Source organism: Mya arenaria, chromosome 14 (assembly GCF_026914265.1).
Source record: "Mya arenaria isolate MELC-2E11 chromosome 14, ASM2691426v1".
Lineage (NCBI taxonomy): Eukaryota > Metazoa > Mollusca > Bivalvia > Myida > Myidae > Mya > Mya arenaria.
This window is the reverse complement of record NC_069135.1, coordinates 9,478,959-9,500,132: the sequence shown is the minus strand read 5'-3', so window position 1 is coordinate 9,500,132 and position 21,174 is coordinate 9,478,959. Positions and strand designations below refer to the sequence as shown.

At 36.2% G+C, this 21,174-nt stretch overlaps 2 protein-coding genes across 4 annotated transcripts in view; one reads left to right on the top strand and one right to left on the bottom strand.

Moving 5' to 3' along the window:
- LOC128217126 (A disintegrin and metalloproteinase with thrombospondin motifs 9-like) overlaps positions 1–11,529 on the bottom strand; it is a 91,315-nt gene extending 79,786 nt beyond the window's left edge. Inside the window, exons 1-3 of the mRNA XM_052924028.1 lie at positions 11,233–11,529; positions 10,739–11,079; positions 6,266–6,437 (exon numbers count right to left, since the gene is read on the bottom strand). Coding sequence (XP_052779988.1) covers positions 6,266–6,437; positions 10,739–11,079; positions 11,233–11,329 — 610 coding nt within the window. The 5' untranslated portion in view covers positions 11,330–11,529. The remainder of the gene's footprint in view (positions 1–6,265; positions 6,438–10,738; positions 11,080–11,232) is intronic.
- Positions 11,530–12,900: 1,371 nt separating this feature from the next.
- Positions 12,901–21,174, top strand: part of LOC128217125 (bromodomain-containing protein 1-like) — a 33,133-nt gene continuing 24,859 nt past the window's right edge. For all 3 annotated transcript variants that reach the window (XM_052924027.1, XM_052924026.1, XM_052924024.1), the window contains exons 1-5: positions 12,901–13,032; positions 14,048–14,710; positions 15,034–15,887; positions 16,049–16,199; positions 19,622–19,753. In XM_052924027.1, coding sequence (XP_052779987.1) covers positions 14,066–14,710; positions 15,034–15,887; positions 16,049–16,199; positions 19,622–19,753 — 1,782 coding nt within the window. In that variant the 5' untranslated portion in view covers positions 12,901–13,032; positions 14,048–14,065. The remainder of the gene's footprint in view (positions 13,033–14,047; positions 14,711–15,033; positions 15,888–16,048; positions 16,200–19,621; positions 19,754–21,174) is intronic.

Below are 21,174 nucleotides of genomic sequence, written 5' to 3'. Positions count from 1 at the left end.
AATGTCCGATTTCATTTACAATAGTGACTTCTGGAAGTTCTATTTGCCCAATGACCCACTCCTCAAGCAACAGACGGGCCTGAAATGAAACTGAATGTCTCTCCGTATCTGATGTAATGGGGAATAAAGTTCATGTAGAAGATTGTATCATGAGAATGTATTTTGTCTGTAATATGTCTTTAATGATGTTGTATCTATACTGCTGGACTGTTTTCTGTCAAGATGTGTATGGTCAAGGTCATTGAACCTCATAATGTCAGCTAAAGTTCTGGATCTCACAGAGTTGGTAACAGTGTTGTAATGTAAGGACTGGGTTGCTGGACTTTCCATTGTCCATATTATGGGGAAAATGTAGCATTAACATTATTCCTATTAGATCTTATATAATTGGTCAATTTGTCAAGGAAAAGCAAATGAAAACCATTGCCCAACTCAATTGTAACACACTCGCAAGGAATGTAATGATTACATTAAAAAGATTTTGATTCAGTTATTCACATACAACATTTAAATGATGTTGGCATATTATGAAAAATGATTTATCTCAAATCTGTCATACACAACCAATAATCGATATACTTTTGCTCATAAATATTTTTAAGCAATAAAATTACAAAATATTGAAACAACGATAATACAGGTATTCAGATACTCGTCCAGATGAAGTCAGATAGACAGTCCTTACCTACAGGGATATCAGATTTATACGATGTTAAAGCAGACACATTAAACTTGAAAATGTTAGTATTTTTTGCAAAGAAGGCTGTCACATATTTTAAATCACCGTTTAACTGCTTTTTACATAAAAGGTATCAGTTAATCACATACGATATTTCAATTTAAAAGCCTCTTTGAGCTATTTCACAGATTTCACTGACAAATGGGTGTGATCAGAGTGCAAATGGAACAATTTGTCAATGTTACTGAATATATATCAAATGTAACAGCAAATATATGCTGGTGAATTCAGATGAATTATTCTATGCAGAACTTGCTCTTCATCCCCATATCAAACAGCTGTACATATTGACAGGTACATCATTACATAATTTAAACATTAATACAACAAGTCAAACATTAACGTGGATTTTTATAAAAGAAATTTCATTACATAATTTGTTTTCTCTGCAACATGTACATATCAGTCTCCTTGGTAATAATGTTACCAATGAAATGACAGACGGTGTAACGAAGGACAGTTTGTCAACCTCATGGCCAAGAACAGGGTTACAGCAACCTTACATTTTAGAAATGAATCACTCTACCTCTGCGTAATGGGCACAGAAAATGATATACATATGAGGGAACAATTTGGGGCTATTTGAAGTTCATGACAGCATATTAACTACTTTGTTACCACAGTGTAATTGGCAATTTATTTGATGAAACTATAAGTCATCTCACTTTTTACAAAAATGGTATAATCTTATGAATGAAGATGCTATTTAGAGGTGTATGTTTTGTGATATTCACAACAAGTTGATAAAACAGTGTTGTGATAAACGAGTTGTTCGCATAACTTTATATATCATTACGGCTGCAGAAAATCTTGAAAATGGCAACAAATGATTTGTTAATCAAATAGCAATAAGCCCTTCCATATAAATGAAGATAGGAACATATGTATGGAAACTTGACCCATTATTTTTGAAATTATGTCTGAACCACAATATTTTTACTGGAATAAAACTTGCTTATTAATGTAATGCATTGTGTTGATAGGATATCAAATATGTACAGCATAACGAGAGTAAATTCTTTACAAAGCAGCCATTCAAGTACGAACCATGTTAGTAACTAATCATTCAAAATTGCATCATCACCTGACAGTCTTTTAGTAATAACTAAAAGTGCACAAAAACATTACTGCCAAAAAAGTACTTTAAGCACTTGTTTACAAAAGACGCAGAGTAAATATTAATGATATCTATGAGATAACGTACGTCACACATTCCTGCTTGAGAGCTTCAGCAATCAACATCAATGCATAGTTTCCAACTATGGAACATGTTGCAAACTGTTTCAGCAGTACTCATGTTATAATTCAACATCCTTCTGTTCTTCTTTTAAGTACTGCTAATGATTCTGACAGTTGCAGCGAAGGATTTCTGGGTTAATCACTAAATCTGGGTTAATGGCTGGGGTCTGGTTTCAACATTCTATAACAATAAATATGACTTGATGTATTGCAAATATTCACCCTGAACAGCCCATTATAAAACAGTTGTTAAACAATACCGAGACATTGTTTTATTTCTAATACGAGGCCTCAAACTTATCGGTCATTAAAACATTTGTTACCTGCAAGAGGTAAGACCACCAGTAATATACTGCAATCCTTTTATCATCTCACATACTTGCGTGTTTGTTTATTAAAGAAAAGCATACTTTTAGACTGATATTCTAAAAGCCAAAACATCGTTGACTCAACGGAAATTAAATGAAGCAGAATGATGCATGAAGTATTCCATGACTAATATTCAAACAACCAAAAAGTACCATTTCTGTAAATCAATCGTCTACAAAGGACTTAAGGGATAAATTTCTGGCATATCTTCCACCCAAGCCAGCATACAAATGACCTTGAAATGAGCATTAATTGTGGGTTAAAATCCTGCCTTCCGTCCCTGGCTCATTATTGTGTAATTGTCGTGGTGACCCCAGTCACTCATCTATTTACATACTTGTACAAAAGGATTCCTTTCCGTTTGATTAAAAAAACTCCAATTGTATGACCCATATTTCCCCTCTGTTTCATGCAAGCTTGTATTATTAGCATATGGTGAATTTCCTCCATACAAAATGCCTCTTGCACAATGAGAGACACACAGAGAGCAATAGGTGGTATCTGTGTTTATCTGCCGCACTGATACAACTACATGACACCACTCTCACTTCAATGAAATAGAACAATACTGTGCACAAAACGACACAAACATTTTGCACTGGCTAATGCACACTTTTTTGAAAAGAAATTCAGAAGGGGAACATGGCACTTCCCATTTTCAGCCTTGCCAGCTGATGACTTTTGTCTCTTAGGTCACAAGTCAGATCATAGAAAAGGGTGTGTCTTCCAGTGTAACAACAAAAGCCCCAATGTCCTCATTGTGTCACTGGGACTCATGATTAACTCAGTGAAAAGGTTGTAAAAAAAGGATATCTCAATCTTTTCAAATTATCAAAACCGGACAAGTATTAAATACATAATCTGTAATATTCATCAGCCACAAACAAATCATGCCTGATTATTGAATACAAATAAATAAGGACAAAGTTGTGGGTGTTAAAGGAGGGAATGGGTCGATCTTGACCCGATAAAACCAGTACAGTACAGTGCGATTAAATACCTAATGTCATCTTTTGCCTTGACAATGCATGATGACAAAGTATCTGTTATGATTTAGTGATCGTCCCTTCTTATCACCTGACAGTATAACACAAGAACGTTTGATCTGCTATTACGGAAAACAGTAAAATTTTGACAGACCATTTTTCGAGTTTGATATATTACTGTAATTAAGATGAAAATGAATGTAAATGACTCATGGAAGTTAAGAAGCCCATTTTCATTAAATAACAAAACAGATGTAAACCAATGATTTCATACATGATTAAAAAAATTAAAAAAAGAATCAATGAGCAGTTGCGACACAGCCAGTATTGTAGTCGCAGCATAGCCGGTTCTGTAGCCGTGATGGAACGGCATAGTACTCTCCAAGCCAAGTACATTTCATAGAAATTAATAACATATATTATAATGACCAGCCCCAGAAATTAAGCAAACAGGCTGGTGGGTGCCAATATGGAAAATGGATCAGAGCTCAGACTTCATTCCAACAGTGTAAACAGAGCAATGTCTACATTTGGAATTGTAAATAAACAAATTCAAAGCTACAACATATGCAAACAAATTTCCCAGGTGTAAAAATTATTTAATAAACATAATCAGATTATAGAGGATTTATATTTTAAAAGCCTGTAACTTAATGAACAATAAAGGCTGAACTGTTTGCACCACTTGCAGTTTCAGCCATCTGTCCTTTTGACCTTTTGCTCTCACTTACATATTACAGGATACAGAGACTGTGCAGTTGTCTCTGACTGAAGGTCTAGACAACCTAATATATGTCATATTATCTCTCTCTTCTTCCCTAGTTGACATTTCTTCCAACTAAAAATCAAACATGAAAAACATACAACATTATTTGCTCGACATCAAAAATGGCAAAAATGACTTAGGAGATAATCCTAAGCAAAACCCTATAATTTTCCAGATCATTTGTTTAATGTCACTTATCATGAGTGCTGACAAGGTGTTAAGTCTTAATAGGACATTAATTGGTGGTGGGGAGATAAGCTGCAGAGAATTGAAAATGATTACAGAGGGAGCTGCAGGCAGGTCATGTGAGCCCAGCAGTGAAAAATGGGACCAAGTGGGTTGTACAGAAGGTAGAACAGTACTCCAACAGTATGGTTATAATATCAATCTAAAAGGAGATACAAATACCAGAAATATGGATTTGTATGTATGAAAATCTAAAAATGTCAGAGAATCTGGTATTTGTAACATATGTCTTGAAAGTGTTCTGTAAGGTTTCCTTTCCCTGTCCCCACCTTAATCCTGGCACCACAGATAAAATTTGGGAGCTGATAGGCTCCATTATAATAGGCTGTTGATTGCAGGGTGCATCTGACTGAGGAAATGCCAGAAATTCTGACAGCCTTAGTCTAATCTGATAAGTGTTACCTTGCCCTTTCACCTCAGTCATTGCCTCAGTTGCCCATCAGACATAAATAAAGAGATCACAGTTACTCTGTAACAAAAATACCTTTCCAAAGTAAAACCCTCTTTTGAAAGTGTAAAAATAATTGTGACTCAACTGTTCATCTTGCAGCAGAAAATTCTCTAGCAACTTGACCTAGTGACCAACTGTCTATCTATCTCTATCACTGTCCAGTTAAAATTCCACAGGTATAACCTATCAGCCCAGTTAATTAATTCTGGCCAGAAAATTAAACCAGCAACCTTAGATTATTAATTGTATTTTGATCAGTGAGCAGGTTTCAGTCTCCTTGGTATGATCACCAAATAATTTTATATTAGTATGTGCAAAAGGAATTTCAAACAGCTCAAGTTTGCACAAAACAGGTTCAGACACTGACTTGCTTAGGGATTCCTGCAATGTCTGCAATAATACCAAAAGTATATGTGTATTGCTTGCAAACAAATTTTGTAGACAATTTCATCTACTAAACATTTAATGTTTATCATGAGGAATTCCATCTTTTGCAGCTAAGTCGTTGTCAGACACTCGAAACATGTTGTAAATGACCAGTTGCTGTCCAATGACATTGTAGAGGCATTTGGTTATAATTTCTTTAACTTAAACTGATATAATTGATTTATTCCAGTGCTTTCAGATAGTTGTAGTAGTATGTATGTGGCTACTTTTATGATTAAGCATTAACATAAACTCAAGTTGCCATCTCTTGTTGGCTTGTACTTGTAATCTTCAACTGAACTGAATTGCTACAACTATTAAGTTGAATGACAGTTTTGAGTATATGTTTGTTTTAGAAAGCCTTATATATGATGAGTGGATTTAAATTTCTACATTTAAATATATCATCTTTAAATGTTAAAATTTAATTGGAAATGTTATATAAATGTTAAACACTTGAACAGAGAGGGTGCAATTGTAAGCAATAGTTAAGACAGTTAAACTCTAACATTGAACTGTAAGTAAAATGTGCAATCTCATTTATGTCAAAATACAAAAGGAAACATTCCAAGGTGTTTTAAAAAACACTCTTTTATCAAGTAGATATCGCTGGTTTAATTAGCATAAAAACCAAAGGCTAGGCTTCCTCATTTCTGACATGTACCACCAAGGAAATCAATCCTATCAAAGTATTAGTGGTGGTGATGTTGATGGTGGTGATGATGATGATGATGATGTTGAGGATGATGATGATGATGTTGATGATGATGATGAGGATGATGATGATGATGATGATGATGATGATGATGATAATGATGATGATGATGACATAAATAGATCAAATCTGGCAGGTGATATATCTTGGATAGAGTTAGAGATTATGTTGATGCTAGTGGCAATAAAACTGTTATAATATTATTATGAATTATAAATAATAATAACTATCTTTTGATAGTATCATCATTATCTGCAAATATTACCAATTTCAGTGTTATAATCTTCTTTTTGATCATATGATTCAGTCATATTCAAATTAAACATACCTGTCTCTGCTGAATGCAAAGGTTCACTATGATTATGCATTTGAAAATGAGTCCATGAATAAAGGAAGTGAGGTATAGAGTTTGCACTTTGGTGATTAAGATCACTGCTGTTTGTTCCAGCTGTATATGGTTCTATGAAGTAGTGTTCTCCATCTATACTGAATGATCCAGTCTGAAATAAAAAAAGTATGAGGAATTGCAAACTTCAATTAAAATAGTATTACAAAGGGTGTTGCATGTAATATAATTAAATCTCCAAATAAAAGAATCGGGTCCGGAACTGGTTTAAGATTTAACGAAAATGAGGAGCAACTCGGTTTACGCTCATTTTCGTTGTGGAACACAAATGTCTCTGTGACAAGTTTACAACATTTTGAGCTAATATTTAAGAAGAACTGATCAAATTGATCACATTTACTATCTGATAAAAACGTCAACCCCAAAATCCCTATAAATTAGTATTTTGTCGCCGGTCATACAAGAAATGTCAATTTTGAAACTAAGGGACGTAACTTGGTAGACAATTTTGTTCAACTAAACGTCGGCTTCCGGTAAACTATACATATAGGTGACGCGGCTTGACTACAACGACTCGCACAAGACATGTCTTCTGAAAATATGTGCTATTCTACATCTTCGAAATCCCCATAAACATTTGATGCATATGCTTCGACCGTATATATTTTGGCTGATGCAGCAGACTCTACAGTTCTCCGATTCTACTGGGCGACTACCTGTACACTACGAACTAGATAATAATGAGATTAGCTAATCTGTTTAAATAATCCGAGCACCCCAGACATATATCAGCAAATAATTCTCCTCATGCTGTGAATATAACTTCGTATGCCTTCTTAATGTTCTTGAAATATAAGTTGAACAGGTATAAAACGAGTCTCGGAAAGATTACCAGTTATCGGTTATGATCAGCCGATATTAACAATTGCAACATTTTTCAATAACTTATGTAGTACATACACTACAGAAGTCAAATATCAGAATAAATAATTGGTTAACTTTCAAGACTCAAATAAAACGCCTTTTTCTGCCTCCGATACCAGAAAGCGGTGAGTATTGAATAATTTTATATTTAATTTCAGACAGAAAATATGGTTAGAAATTACATTTATGTATATATTTTACGTTATGATTTGTGCAGCCACTAATCTGGATGTGGTTAGCGGAAAATCAGTAGCCAGATAGTCTGAAAGCACGAGCGCACGTGGCGCATGGGGTCAGTGCCTCGCGCGCGCTGTGTGCTTCCTATTACGTGCAGGGGCGGTCTCTGCTGGTATTGGCACACATTAGGTGTTGGAACGTAAATAAAACATAAATATATGTAAACAACGCAAGTGAAAGTCCGAGGGTGCTGAACTGATCATTAATGAACAATTAAATCTTGCGAGAAACTTGTGAGTCAGTGAACTTTGAGCCGTTAGCATGATCTCAGAACGAATGCACCTATGAATTATTCACATACTTTCACAAGTACCTACCAACACTTATTGTTTACACACGATATCTATATTCTGTAAATGAGCGAACAGTACGATTTTTAACATGATCAAAGGCGGATACGAGCGGGTTATGACCGAGACCGGAGTGGGGCCGATGGAAGAAAATAAGAATGAGCGCTACCCAAACACGCACATACGGACCACCTCTAGGATATTGATGAGCATTATACGGCTTTAGAAGAGTGTCAACGCTGTCGTCATTTCATTCTTCAGTTATCTTCCTACAAACAAACAATACCGCGACAATTCAAGTATAGCGTACGATTTAATGATTCTTCGACCATACACACGTTCAATTATTCATTTGGAGAACCAATCGGTTTTATGAATGATAACGGAAAACGCATACTAAACGTGTATTAATATTAATATAAACAAAAAATATCAAATAACAAAACGATAGCGTGGCCGAGTGTAGGCCAAAATTCATTCGTTCTGGTATTTTCAGCTCTGACATGACAATGCATAAGATAGTAAATATCTGGGTTATGCAATCATACTTCATGATGCCTGACAGTTTAACCCTAAAAGCCTCTTAGCTCACCGAGGGTGAAAAAAAGCACAGCTACTGGGAAATGGACCAAATGCTTGTGACAGCGACTGAGAAATGGACCGAATGCTATGTCATGCTCATCAGTATTTTGATAAAATGTATTCGAAATTTATTACTTATTAATAATAACGAATGGTGGACAGAAAATCGGTCACTATGCCTTATTTGAAACTTGCATGTAATATTTAAAAAAACCCTCACACTTTAGTTTCCATTACCAGAGGGACATATGTGGGAAATGTCAGGGCGTTACTTTTGACACATCCTTTAACATATAAGTTTCCTTAATCACACATGATCCCTTTTACCGGTAACCGACAATCATTGTTTGCACAGGAGCTAAAATCACCGTGTAGGCAACACGAGTAGCAAAAAAATACCCATCATTTACCCGTGCGATAGCCTGATAGAGGACTGGTAATGGAAGAATTGACTGACAGAACTAATCACGAACCGCCGGAGGTTTTGTTTCAGTAAAAAAACATGTGTGTTCAACTTGTACACCACCACGTGTTAGTGGTATTACTGATATAAATGGTATAATCCATGTAAGGGAAGACATACAACTGGCCAAGATACGTAACCTAATGCCGAAAGGTTCAGTTAACTCAAATACAGGGTGGTTTCACGCCAAATTAAGAAACCGGTATGGCCTGCACGGGTTAGAACTTGGACTAGTGACCTCTTGTGCGGCATGGCCTTTGTTTTGGGCTCCATTAACCCCCATTATTCACGAAGAAGTGTTAATTTGTTGAAATTAAACGGTCTACCAAAGGCTATAACTCTTGCTGCATTTTTTACCATACATTTCAGACCGCGGTGCGACATTTTCATTCGACTGAAACATTAGATATATCGAGTTCAGTGATTTGTAAATCTATCATTTAGTCTTGAGCACTATTAAAGTCTTTAAAATCATATTTATTGCCACAAGATGCCTTGCTGGACCTCGTGTATTCGGATTTTATTGCGGTAACACGCACTTTAATGATAAACCTCGACAATTTTCATACAAATGCGAAACCCTCATCTTAGTAAACTACAACTTTTATTTTCTTAAGTTTCATTGTATTTATATACCTGACCTTAAAGCATCAGTTTCTGTTTACATTTGGAGAACGGCGGTTCAGTATGTTCTAATGTCCCGATAGTTCTGACCAATTTACATTCGGTCCATGTTGAGGTTTACCATGTATTCCTCCAGACACTCATTCCGGTTGCCTGCTCATTAGTTTTATTCAGTATTTATAATATTTCAGGAAACGATTCCAATCAAACTTACAGCATATTTCACTTGCAGATTTGGGGGGGGGGGGGGGCACACCCGCCCCTCCCCCACCTTAAATTCGTCCAAGATTACTTTTTGTCAGTATCGGAAAAATCTTGCTCCCTGTCAACATGTTAAATCATTTGAATTTCGGTTCTGAGTGATAGTGAATCCCAAAAAGGTTGTGCCTCTAAATAACGCCCCTCTAAAATCAATCCCTTGAACCGCCCTAAATTTGCAGTTAACGCAGTGTACTATTACTGGCTAAAAGTGGGTCTCTTTTCGGACATCTGAAACCACTAGCTATCAAATTATTACAACAATATTGATACCACCCGACATTAACATAGACGCAAAGACTTCCAACAAGCACACTACGTTACGGCACATTATGTCATTGGTTGGCTAACCCGTCCAGGTATCATATAGACTGCCACACAGCTACGGTAGTATCTTGATTAATACATTATGCACCATCATACTTCACAAGCAAACGAGAGAGTCAAGCTACCGGTGCTATCAGAAAGCAGCCAGCAGGTGTGAAGTTAGTCTTACCATAGGCCTTGCCTTTATACAGTTTGTATATATACATAGGTAGCACAGAACCTCTCGTTTGCGTCATTAGCAGACTCAAAAACCTACCATCTTTACATGATATATAAGTTTGCATAAAATACACGAAAGATTTGTATACCAGGAACCGTGCCGTACGTTTTCTAACGATGCATTATTACTTTTGTAACCTTAACGTCCCTCTAGGCGGTAGACTAATTTCAATTAACATCACAAATACATACGTCTGATTGCTTAACCTTTTAATGACCGACTGTCTCCTGTCAACCTAATGTTTGGGACGATCTGTAAAATACCCGTTCATAATGTGTGTTACACTGGCCTTTACTTTGTTTTGTTTGGCGCATGGACCAAATAATGGCCATTATGCACAAATATAATTATATAATATATACCTCTAGTTAGGCACTTGGATAATCATATTTAAAGACCGTTCTCATTATGCCATAGCTCTGTCAAACAGTAAAAGCTAGACGTGCGGCATGTAATGAAAAATGCTATTATTATCAGAGATTAACGTCACCAAAATATCCGATATACTAAGGGAACCGTTAGATACGTACCATTCCGTCGCACAGATTAACTGCGACCCGGGAGCCGGTGTCCCCATTCACCTGACCCTCGTAGAAACATGATAAACCCCCGATAGAGCCTTGTTCCTCCAGCCACGTAAGACTACCATTAAAATGCTGCACCACTATTTCTGGCGTCACTACATATTCATTATTAGTTAAACATATTTTTACATCCCTATCATTAATTTTTAAAGTATAATCCACACTTTGATGCCACGAGTCTTTAACACTCCGTTTATGGAAATGAGAACGCCCCTGGTGTTCATCTTCATATTCGTATATCCTTTCTGGAAAAACTGTAATGGGTTCACTAAATTGTATTCCTCTCTCTGAAAAAAAGAATGCAGAATAAGTGATTAATTTCACTCACTCCGAAATTGTCAACGAACCAACGTAAATACGATTGAATAAGTAATTAGTATATGTGCAAATATATAAAGAACTTAAGATACAAGAATAAGATCGTATTCGATTAACCTTACCTTTGCCAAGAAAGTGCATCGGTAAAGGGTCCTGAGCCGGGATTCTGGGCGCTCCGTACAACAGTACACAGAACCCTAGGACCCAAACATGCCGCATGGCTTAACCCTGCCTCCCGGTCATGCAAATGTCCATTCATTCGTTTATCACATACGTACACGAGAACGTACAAACTAGAAGTTTTACATACAGTATTCCACCTCTTGCACTGTTACTGATTAAGTGCCGTAGAAATTTTGCTATAGCGCTCTAACACTGCCGCAAAAATTGTACGGCTGTCTTTCAGCCAATAGCGCTGGTATAATCAATATAACCCGCCCCTTTACTACAAGTGTTCATTCACTAAGATTGTCAACTATATGTTTACTATAATTTTAAATATGGTTTGTAGTATTAGAGAGGACGTGAATGTATCAACCACAATTGGTATTCTAATGTGGTTGAAATATTTTCACACGTTATATACCATCTCCAGTGCCGATCAACAAAGCAAAATACATAAAAAACTGCAACTCAAACGTCACTACATGTAAATCAGTACAAAATAATAAATCTTTAGTAAAACATAGGTTCGGGTTGCTAGGTATAAAAGTGAGGAAATGCTATTATTTGTACTTTGGGGGTATGGGACTTAAATAACCTTTCCCAAAGGTTGGAAATTCACATTACAATGAGAGAACAGAAGACAACAAATACGATTGTGTTTCAACATTCATATGTGATTCATTGATTTACTCATGCTTGTAAATTCTACCCAATACTCTTATCAAACAAATAAGTTTAATTCAACAATATCAACAATAAACGACCTACAAAATAAAGTTTATGAAGAACGGAATATAGAACCTCGCTTAACGGAACCAACTGTGTTAACGACATCGTTGTTGATTTTTAAGTCTCAACTGTGGATACACTTGTGATCGGCAGTATGTCTTTCAAATTGAAAAGTGAACAACGATATCACGTTGTTAACTTTAAAAGTGTTCGACATCATCATCACCATCATCATCATCATCATCATCATCATCATCATCATCATCATCATCAGCATCATCAGCATCATCATCTTCTTCGTCGTCGTCATCTCATCATCATCATCATCATCATCATCATCATCATCATCATCATCATCATCATCATCAGCAGCAGCAGCAGCAGCAGCAGCAGCAGCAACAACAACAACAACAACAACAATATCAGCAGCAGCAGCACCACCACCACAACCACCAGTCATCACCATCATCATCATCATCATCATCATCATCATCATCATCATCATCATCATCATCACTACCACCACCAGCATCACTACCACCACCAGCAGCAGCATCGTCGTCACCGGCGTCGTCACTGTCAGCGTCATCACAATCATTATAATCTTTGCGTTTTGCATTTTTTAAAGATATCGTTTGTTAGACTGAGGTTTTCGTGAAATGTCTACAGGACTGTTAGTCTTTAAAACTGCGGGTAATTTTTAATAATATTTTTCAAGTGTTGTCGCTTTCGTTAAGAGAAACCTTTTAACAATTGGTGTCAACTATTTTTATGATATTTTCTCCCCTCCCGATAATATTTACGCGGGCTTCATTTTTAAGCATATTTGTGGGAGAATGAAAGTAACCGCATAATACCAACTTATTGCGGAAACGGAAATCTTTTGCGAGCATGCGCACAGATGATATACGATCGATAAACTTCCTCGACGCCGCTGAAAATGTTAAAACATCAATGATTCTGGGCCTAGTAATTACCCAATCGTTTGATTAGAAGCGTTATTCCTTTTACTATCCATATACACATTGGTACATTTTGTTTTCTACCAAATTGTTCGATTAATCATGAAAAGTCGCTTGCCATTGTTGACATTCTAACGGGTTTTGTTTTGATTTGATCTTTTGTTATTGTGTTCATTTATTGACGGTATACACGATCACATTTTGAATACGAATGGTATTTGGTCTGATGCCTATGTGCTTAACGCAGGACTTTTTAATGTCATGTAGAACAAAGTATTGTAATCGCCCAAATACTTTTTCTTGGCCCTCAACGTGCAAGACAATGTTCATATACTGTACTGTAATGTCAATATGTGCATGAAAAAGCATTCTTATTGCATGAAATATAAGAAAAAATTGCAGAGGCTAGGTCTGTTCAATGTTTCTATTGTCAGGTGAAAAATAGAGTTATTTAGAAGCCAGACAATTTTTTAGACATTGTTATCATTTATGTAGGAAAACTGAAACTCTCGCATACATTTCCCTGAATTCACTAAAGTAAATCGTATCAACTAGAGGTATTGTGATTTTCCATGCTGCTTGAAGCGACAGTCAAAGTCACAAAAATCAACTTCTGTATCCCACAGCCTAGTTTTCTTTTAAACTCACCTAAACTTGTTTTTTATCATCAGTTGTCTTTCGGAATTTGCTTAATCAAAGGCACAAAAATCAACTTCTGTATCACACAGCCTTGTTTTCTTTTAAACTCACCTAAACTTGTTTTTTATCATCAGTTGTCTTTCAGGATTTGCTTAATCCTGCTTTAGTGCTGTAAAGTTGTTAATCTACTCCCCAATTTTTAGGCGTTTATTTAACCGAATGTTTTTCGAATATCTAAATTAATGTCATGGTAATTTTATTTAACTGTCGAGTATACAGTACCTAACCAGAGGTACAGGATACAATTTTGCTCATAATCCAGGCAAACAGGTTTAAAGAAATCTATTAACCATTTTTATGATTTCAGCAAACCATTATTTCTGGATGTTGTATTTACTTCAGATTCAGAAATTGCATAATTCATACAATTTGTACATTTCAGGATGAAACTGGAGCAATAATGGTCCTTGATTTCAATTTAAGTGTATTTGTGGAAAACTTAAAAGCAACCAAGCCTCCATATGATTGTCCGATTCCAAACTGTGGAAAGACGTACAAAAGTTTCAGTGGAATTCAATTTCATATTTTTAATTATGATCATGAAAATCCGGAAAACAACTCCCCTACCCCGGGGAAGAAGCCATCTACTGGGAAAAAGAAACAGAAGTGGAAACATTGGCGACAAAAGTGCAATGAGCCGCCACCGTCTCCACCAGATTTCCTTCGACCTCAGGAGACCCTGACTTATGCAGAGTCCCAGAGACTTGTTGAGATAGACCTTGACGGACGTATCCACAGAATTAATATTTATGAACCATTAGATATTGTTACACAGGATGTTATTGATAATCAGAGTAATATAGAAAAGGAAGAAAAGGGTGATAAATCTCCTCAGAGACATGTTAAAGAGCTTCCTAAAGGGAGAAAAGAAACAAGTAATTCTAGTCATGGCAATACAGCAAAACTGCCGGAGGCCCAGTTTAAGGTGATTGATGACTATGTTAAGCCTGTGAAGACGCAGTCTCGTACTGACGCCTACTATAGGTACATCGAGAAGTCAGTGGAGGAGCTTGATGAGGAGGTTGAGTATGACATGGATGAAGAGGTTAGTCAGGATTAGACACAACAGGACTGCCTAATAAATGTTTGCCATGAATTCACACACCATACACAAATCATGTATCGATGAAATAGTGAGCTAAATTAATTCCTTTTTTTCAGTGTTTATAACAATGATATTGTTCCTACTGTAATAACAATGCTTCAGATTATTTGAAGTTATAAATAATTATGTCCCTTAATTATGTGTAAGTGGCTTGATCTTATTTCTGTAATGTAGAGTTCAACCTTTATATTCAACTAAATGTTCTGCTATATTGTTAAAATTGTTTCCTTTCTTTATTTACATGTGGTTTCTTCCCTTTTTAGGACCATGCTTGGTTAGAGATTGTGAATGAACAAAGAAAGAGCAACTCTTTAGGTTTAGTAACTCAAGAGAACTTTGAAATGTTGATGGACAGATTTGAAAAGGAGGCATTTTTCCACAGCCAAACTTCTGGAAGCGATGTTGTACCATCTATAGATGAGGATGCAGTGTGTTCTATTTGTGTTGATGGGGAATGTCAAAACAGTAATGTGATATTGTTCTGCGACATGTGCAACTTGGCAGTGCACCAGGAGTGCTATGGCGTGCCGTACATTCCTGAGGGACAGTGGCTGTGCCGCCGGTGTCTTCAGTCTCCATCCCGCGCAGTGGATTGTGTTCTGTGTCCTAACAAGGGCGGTGCTTATAAACAAACTGACGATGGTCGTTGGGCCCATGTTGTTTGTGCACTGTGGATACCAGAGGTTGGCTTTGCTAACACTGTGTTTTTAGAGCCTGTTGATTGTTTAGATAGGATCCCTCCAGCACGGTGGAAACTATCTTGCTACATCTGTAAACAGCGAGGCACTGGTCCATGTATTCAGTGCCACAAGCCTAACTGTTATACAGCTTTCCATGTAACCTGTGCACAACAGGCAGGGCTCTATATGAAAATAGAAGCCATTCGAGAACCCATAGGGCACACCATCAGTGTGCGCAAGACAGCTTTCTGCGATGTGCACGCGCCTGCAAACTCCGAGGCAGGCAGCACGGGCATGTATGCTGACAGTGATGATACGGCAGCAAAGGCTGAAGCCAAGGAAAAGTCTCGGCAGAAAATGAGGAAGGCAAGGAAAATCCTTGCAGAGAAAAGAAATGCCATCCCTGTTGTCTCCATACCTATCATTCCAAAACATAGGTGAGTCAAATTGAGTAAATTTGTTAGGTAGATGCAATATACTTATCTTATTTGTTATCTTTTGTGAAGAAAATGGCATACATATATAGGAATTGAATTCTCAATCTTTGATCTGAGTCTTATTTGTACAATCCCTTTATGCACATTGTTGTTGATTGCAGAGTTGAGAAGATCTCTAACATTGTGACATTTGCAAAAAAGCAGCCGTTTCTGACTCGACTGTTGAGTTACTGGACATTGAAGAGACAGTCTAGGAATGGTGTGCCCCTCATACGCCGCCTACAAACCAATCACATGAGCAGGAAGGCAGAGGTAACTAGTCATGAACATTTATTTATAGTTAACAAGTAACTATGTAGTTTTTTGTAAAACATGCATCAACAAGTGTTTTTAGGTGTGTTACCCGATCATGTAATTCAGGTATAATATGGCTATATATAAATGAGTGATGGAAACATACCTCTTTAAATGATTATACCACATACAGACTTATTACAAGTTACTCATTGTTGTATAATGTTACAATGGTTCTAAAGTTTAAGAGTATTCAATTTGATGAAATCAGGATTAAAAGCTTTTTAACAAGACCATTGTACAGTTGTAAGGATTGTTTTATTTTGCTTGGAACTTTGCATTGAAAACAGAGGGAAGTGCTTTGAAATAGATATAAATGACAATGAAACAAGTTCAAGAGGGGTCTAAGCCCCATGACCCTGTTTGGGCATGAATCATTTTATACTAAACAGACCATGGCTAATTTGAGGATTGACAATTACCAATCATGTGGAGATATTGTTGTTGCCCTGTCTGTCCGTCCAAATGTTACACTTCTGTTCAATAACTGTAGAACACTTGGACCCAGGAACTTCATACTTTTAATGCAGGTTGCTTAATAACTAAAGATTCTTTGGGTCTCAAAGCTTTTTACAGCAAGTCAGGGACTTCATACATGGTATGCCAGTTGGTCAGGACTGGTAGATAACCCCCTTATATTTTTAGATCAGCAGGTCGAAGGTCAAGGCTGTATTCACTATTGAATAGGAGTGAATAGTCCAAACTTTAAGGTCACTGTTGCCAGTCCAAAAGTACAAACTTAATGTCCATCATGGATTATTTCTCAGCTTCTACCACACAATGGGGGAGACAAGTACTTTTTCCAGAAAGCAATGTTTAGTTAATTTTATGTTCATGTATTTGCAGTACATCTCTCTCAATGGTGAAGTGAGTTTATTGAATATTTAATTAACCGGTCATTTTGTTTTGTCTTGGAGCATTTTACTATTCTGTGTTGATTGTTTCAATGTTTGTTTCAAATAAATGAGTGATTTCATCAGCTACAAACTATGTCAAATCTGAATACAGTTTGCTCATTTGTTTGTTTAAAAAGTGATGTTTTTTTTCTTGGAGTCGATTTAGTTTGTTATTTAATACAATTGTTCACATTTATACCACAACATTCCTCTTATACTTTTGCCGTATTATGAAGGCATTCTTGTATGTGGCATCTGCAGTATCTGCAGGGCTTTCAGAAATAAGTGTCATGGACCCTTTGGCCCAGTTCTGTCAAAATTCTGAAAATATAGTGCATATTATAATAGCTTGTGTGTATATCAGGGTGTTCTAGTGGAAGAGGTGTCTGCCACTCACGCAGGAGTTTCTGTGGGTTCAACTTCCACAAGGGGTACCTTCTCATGCCCTCCTAAAATAGACATCAGTACTGGTTTCTACCCAGCATGATTCTATAAGCTTTCAGCTTTTGTCATTTTAAGAAATTAAGTATAAACATTACAATTTTATGCGAATAACTCTTTTTTACAGTCCTCAGATGAATAAAATTTCTGATCTGAAAGTTCCTGTACGCATTATTTTTTTGTTATCCCCCGCCGAATCGAAGATTTCGGGAGGGGGATATTGTTTTGACGCTGTCCGTCGGTCAATCCGTCCGTCCGTTACGTCCATCCATCTTGGTAGGCATTGTTCACAAAATGTTCAAACTTGGTCAGAATGTTCCCCTTGATCAAATCTCGACCACTGTTAAAAGTGGGTCACTTGGGGTCAAAAACTAGGTCACTAGGTCAAATCTTAGAAAAATCTTTGGGAACATACTAGAGGCATTATACATGGTCAAATATTCATATCATAAACTTAATCAGAATGTTTTCCTTGATGAAATCTTGGATTTATTTGAAACTGGGTCACATATGATTGAAAATTAGGTCACAAGGTCAAATCTTTCAAAATCTTGTCTGAAACTATTTTATGGTGGTGATTGGTCTGATTATGTTCAAACATGGTCAGAATGTTCTTTTGGGTTAAATTTGGCCTGCGTTTTAAAAGTGTGTCATATGGGTCAAAAACTTACTGAAATCTTGGGAACACTCAAGAGGCAATACATCTGCTCTTATTTCCATGAAACTTAATCAGAATGCCTCAATGAAATCTTTGAATAGATTGAAACTAGTAGGTCATGTGGGGTCAAAAATGAGGTCACTGGGTCAAATGTTTAAAAAAACCTGTGGACACTGTAGAGGCTATATTTTTTGCAATATTTCTGGACCAATCTTCATGAAACTTGATCGAATGTTTGCCTTGATGAAATCTTAGATTAGTTTGGAACTGGGTAACATGGAGTCATAAACTAGGTTTCTTGGTCAATTCTAAATGTTACATTATATACAATATTTTTTTTAATTTCAAACAGTTACAATCAAACTCAAACTCATATATATATATATGTATATATTTAATCAACAATTGATTTCCATTCCTTGACTAAGCCCAATCAGGCGGGAGATATCAATTCATTGAATTTGCTTGTTTGACGTAATTTAATGTAAAAAAATCTAACTTAGTTCTAAAACTGTTTGGTCTAACTGACTTTTTAATATTTGTACAGATTAATGCCTTCTTGTGTAAAGTAATGGAATCTGTACGAATTACACAAACTCCAACTTTGAGAAAATGATACGTAAAAAAACACCTTTCCCTATTCAGAGGTACACTACTACCAGTAGTGTCAAACTTCATGAGTACCATATTTATATGTTATTTTGGGCTGTTTTGTCGAATGTTCATTTCATTAAATGAATTCCCAAAGCTAGTTCACATTTTTTTCATTATTAAACGCGTTGTCTGTCACCATACATTGCCCATTTTTGAAAATTTACTCGTATGCTCCTCCCAAAAGGGAAAAAAGGGGCAACTGTTAATGTCCATATTCCACTCATTGGCACTACAACTGAAGACGCATTGGAGCATTTACATAGCATAACAAAATGTTGTTGCTCCAATGAATGCCCGCAGTGTTATGATAAATATTGATTTAGCAACGCGAGCTCTGAATATTCAGTATAACTGAATCATAGTTATCACTGCAGCATACATGAAAAGTTTCGAATTCTTGTACAATCGTCAATGTCATGCTGTAAAATTCGGTACTCAAGTACTTGTAACCAGAAAAGAATGCATGGTCCTTGACCTTATAAATTTTTGGGTATTTTTGGGGGTTTTCAAAATATTCAAGCACAGGTGTTTGGTCAAATGAAAGCCCTGTATAATATAATCAAATTTAATAATTGATATCTAGCAGACAGTAGGTCTGAACGATCCCATTTCATAAAATTCATAATAATAGAAAATTAAAAACCCTTTGGATTTATTTTAGTTTGATTATGAAGCATTCTACGCTACATGATGTGTTCATATCACTCCAGCCATGGTGTCCAATGTTTCAGCCAAAGAATGACAAGCAGAGCAGCGCCCTCCGTGAACAGCTCAAGTACTGGCAGCGACTGAGACAGGACCTTGAGAAGGCTCGACTCCTTGTAGAACTCATACGCAAACGAGAAAAACTCAAGCGCGAACAGGTACATGTGCATCTTATTACATGATTTTATTGTCACAGTCAAAACCATACTCTGATTTCTGACCCAAATTTTACAATTATAACCTAGGTCCTGTGTTTGGTAAAATCTGTTCAGTGTTATAGATTTTGCATGTAATTCAGGCCCTTAATCCATAACAGTGGTGAAATTGACCATCTTGATAGAAGGTGATTGACTATTATTCTTTGTTGTTTTAGTTGATCAAGATAAATGTTAATTTCAGAAATAGTTTCAGATAAGACAGGATTAAACTTTGTCTTAAAGGAATTCGCTTATGTTTTTGGACCAAAACTTAATTTTCCCAGTAATGGATCAGAAAATATTTATTTTAGCAATAGATAACTATGATATCGAAATTGCAAAAAGAGAATACAGGTATATTATACAAAACATTTTGGTTTTATTGGGGGGGGGGGTGAATCCATGCCGGTAAAGAAAAAACTAGAAAACGAACGCATAACCCACAAGGCACCTGAGACTTTCAAAAGTAGTAGATATTTTTACCTCTTAACAATACATTGATGACATCACTGAGTAATGTCAATCAACGAACCATGCAAAAAAAGCTGTAATTAAATAATTATTAGCGTTATTAATATTGTGGTCTTCATTCTTCAAAGAAAATTTGAGCAAAGATCAACATTTGCAGGTTTCAGCTTTTGGTCCTTGATTTGTTCATATCAATTTAATATGCCACACTTTATTTCATAATTAAAAAAGTGCATTTTTCAAACTATGAGCGAATACCTTGCTGGTTTATTTTGCTCTTTATATGTGGTTTTTGAAAGTATTAACTGTTTAATGGAAAGTTAGGTCTGTTTAGTTTGTTTCTTGATGTGTTTTTGACAGTGAAATGGATCTAGATTTCAGTCTCCTTCTGGTCCTTGTTCAGTTCAATATATAGAGAACTTTACCCAAATGGATAAAAATACATTAAAGGCAATGTTTTCTCTAGGACTTAGTATAAATGTCATCTAATTTGAGAACAATTGTGGTTATAAACCAGTATCACCAGGACATTTCTAAGAACATTCTTAAAATTTAAAAAGGTAGGCATCTATGCATGAAGTGGCCCAGTATCCATACAAACTGTTTAACAGCTCAACCTATTTTTAGTAAAATCCACTCTTTATGATTTATTCTCTGCACTTTTTGCATGGAAATAAATGAAAAAATAGGCAGTCAATTTTTACGCACAGTAACTGCAAGGTTGTGCATTCAGAGCTTGAATCTTTTTGTATGGTGCATGATGTTATTTTAAGGTATAGTTAATGATGCATGTGGGGCCTTCAACCCCATATCACATGGAGTCGGCTGACAAAAATCTCTCCGGCATGCATCAGATTTGCTCCCGTGTCATTAAATCACGACTTGATGAATGTGATTTGGTTGTGGAAGTATGA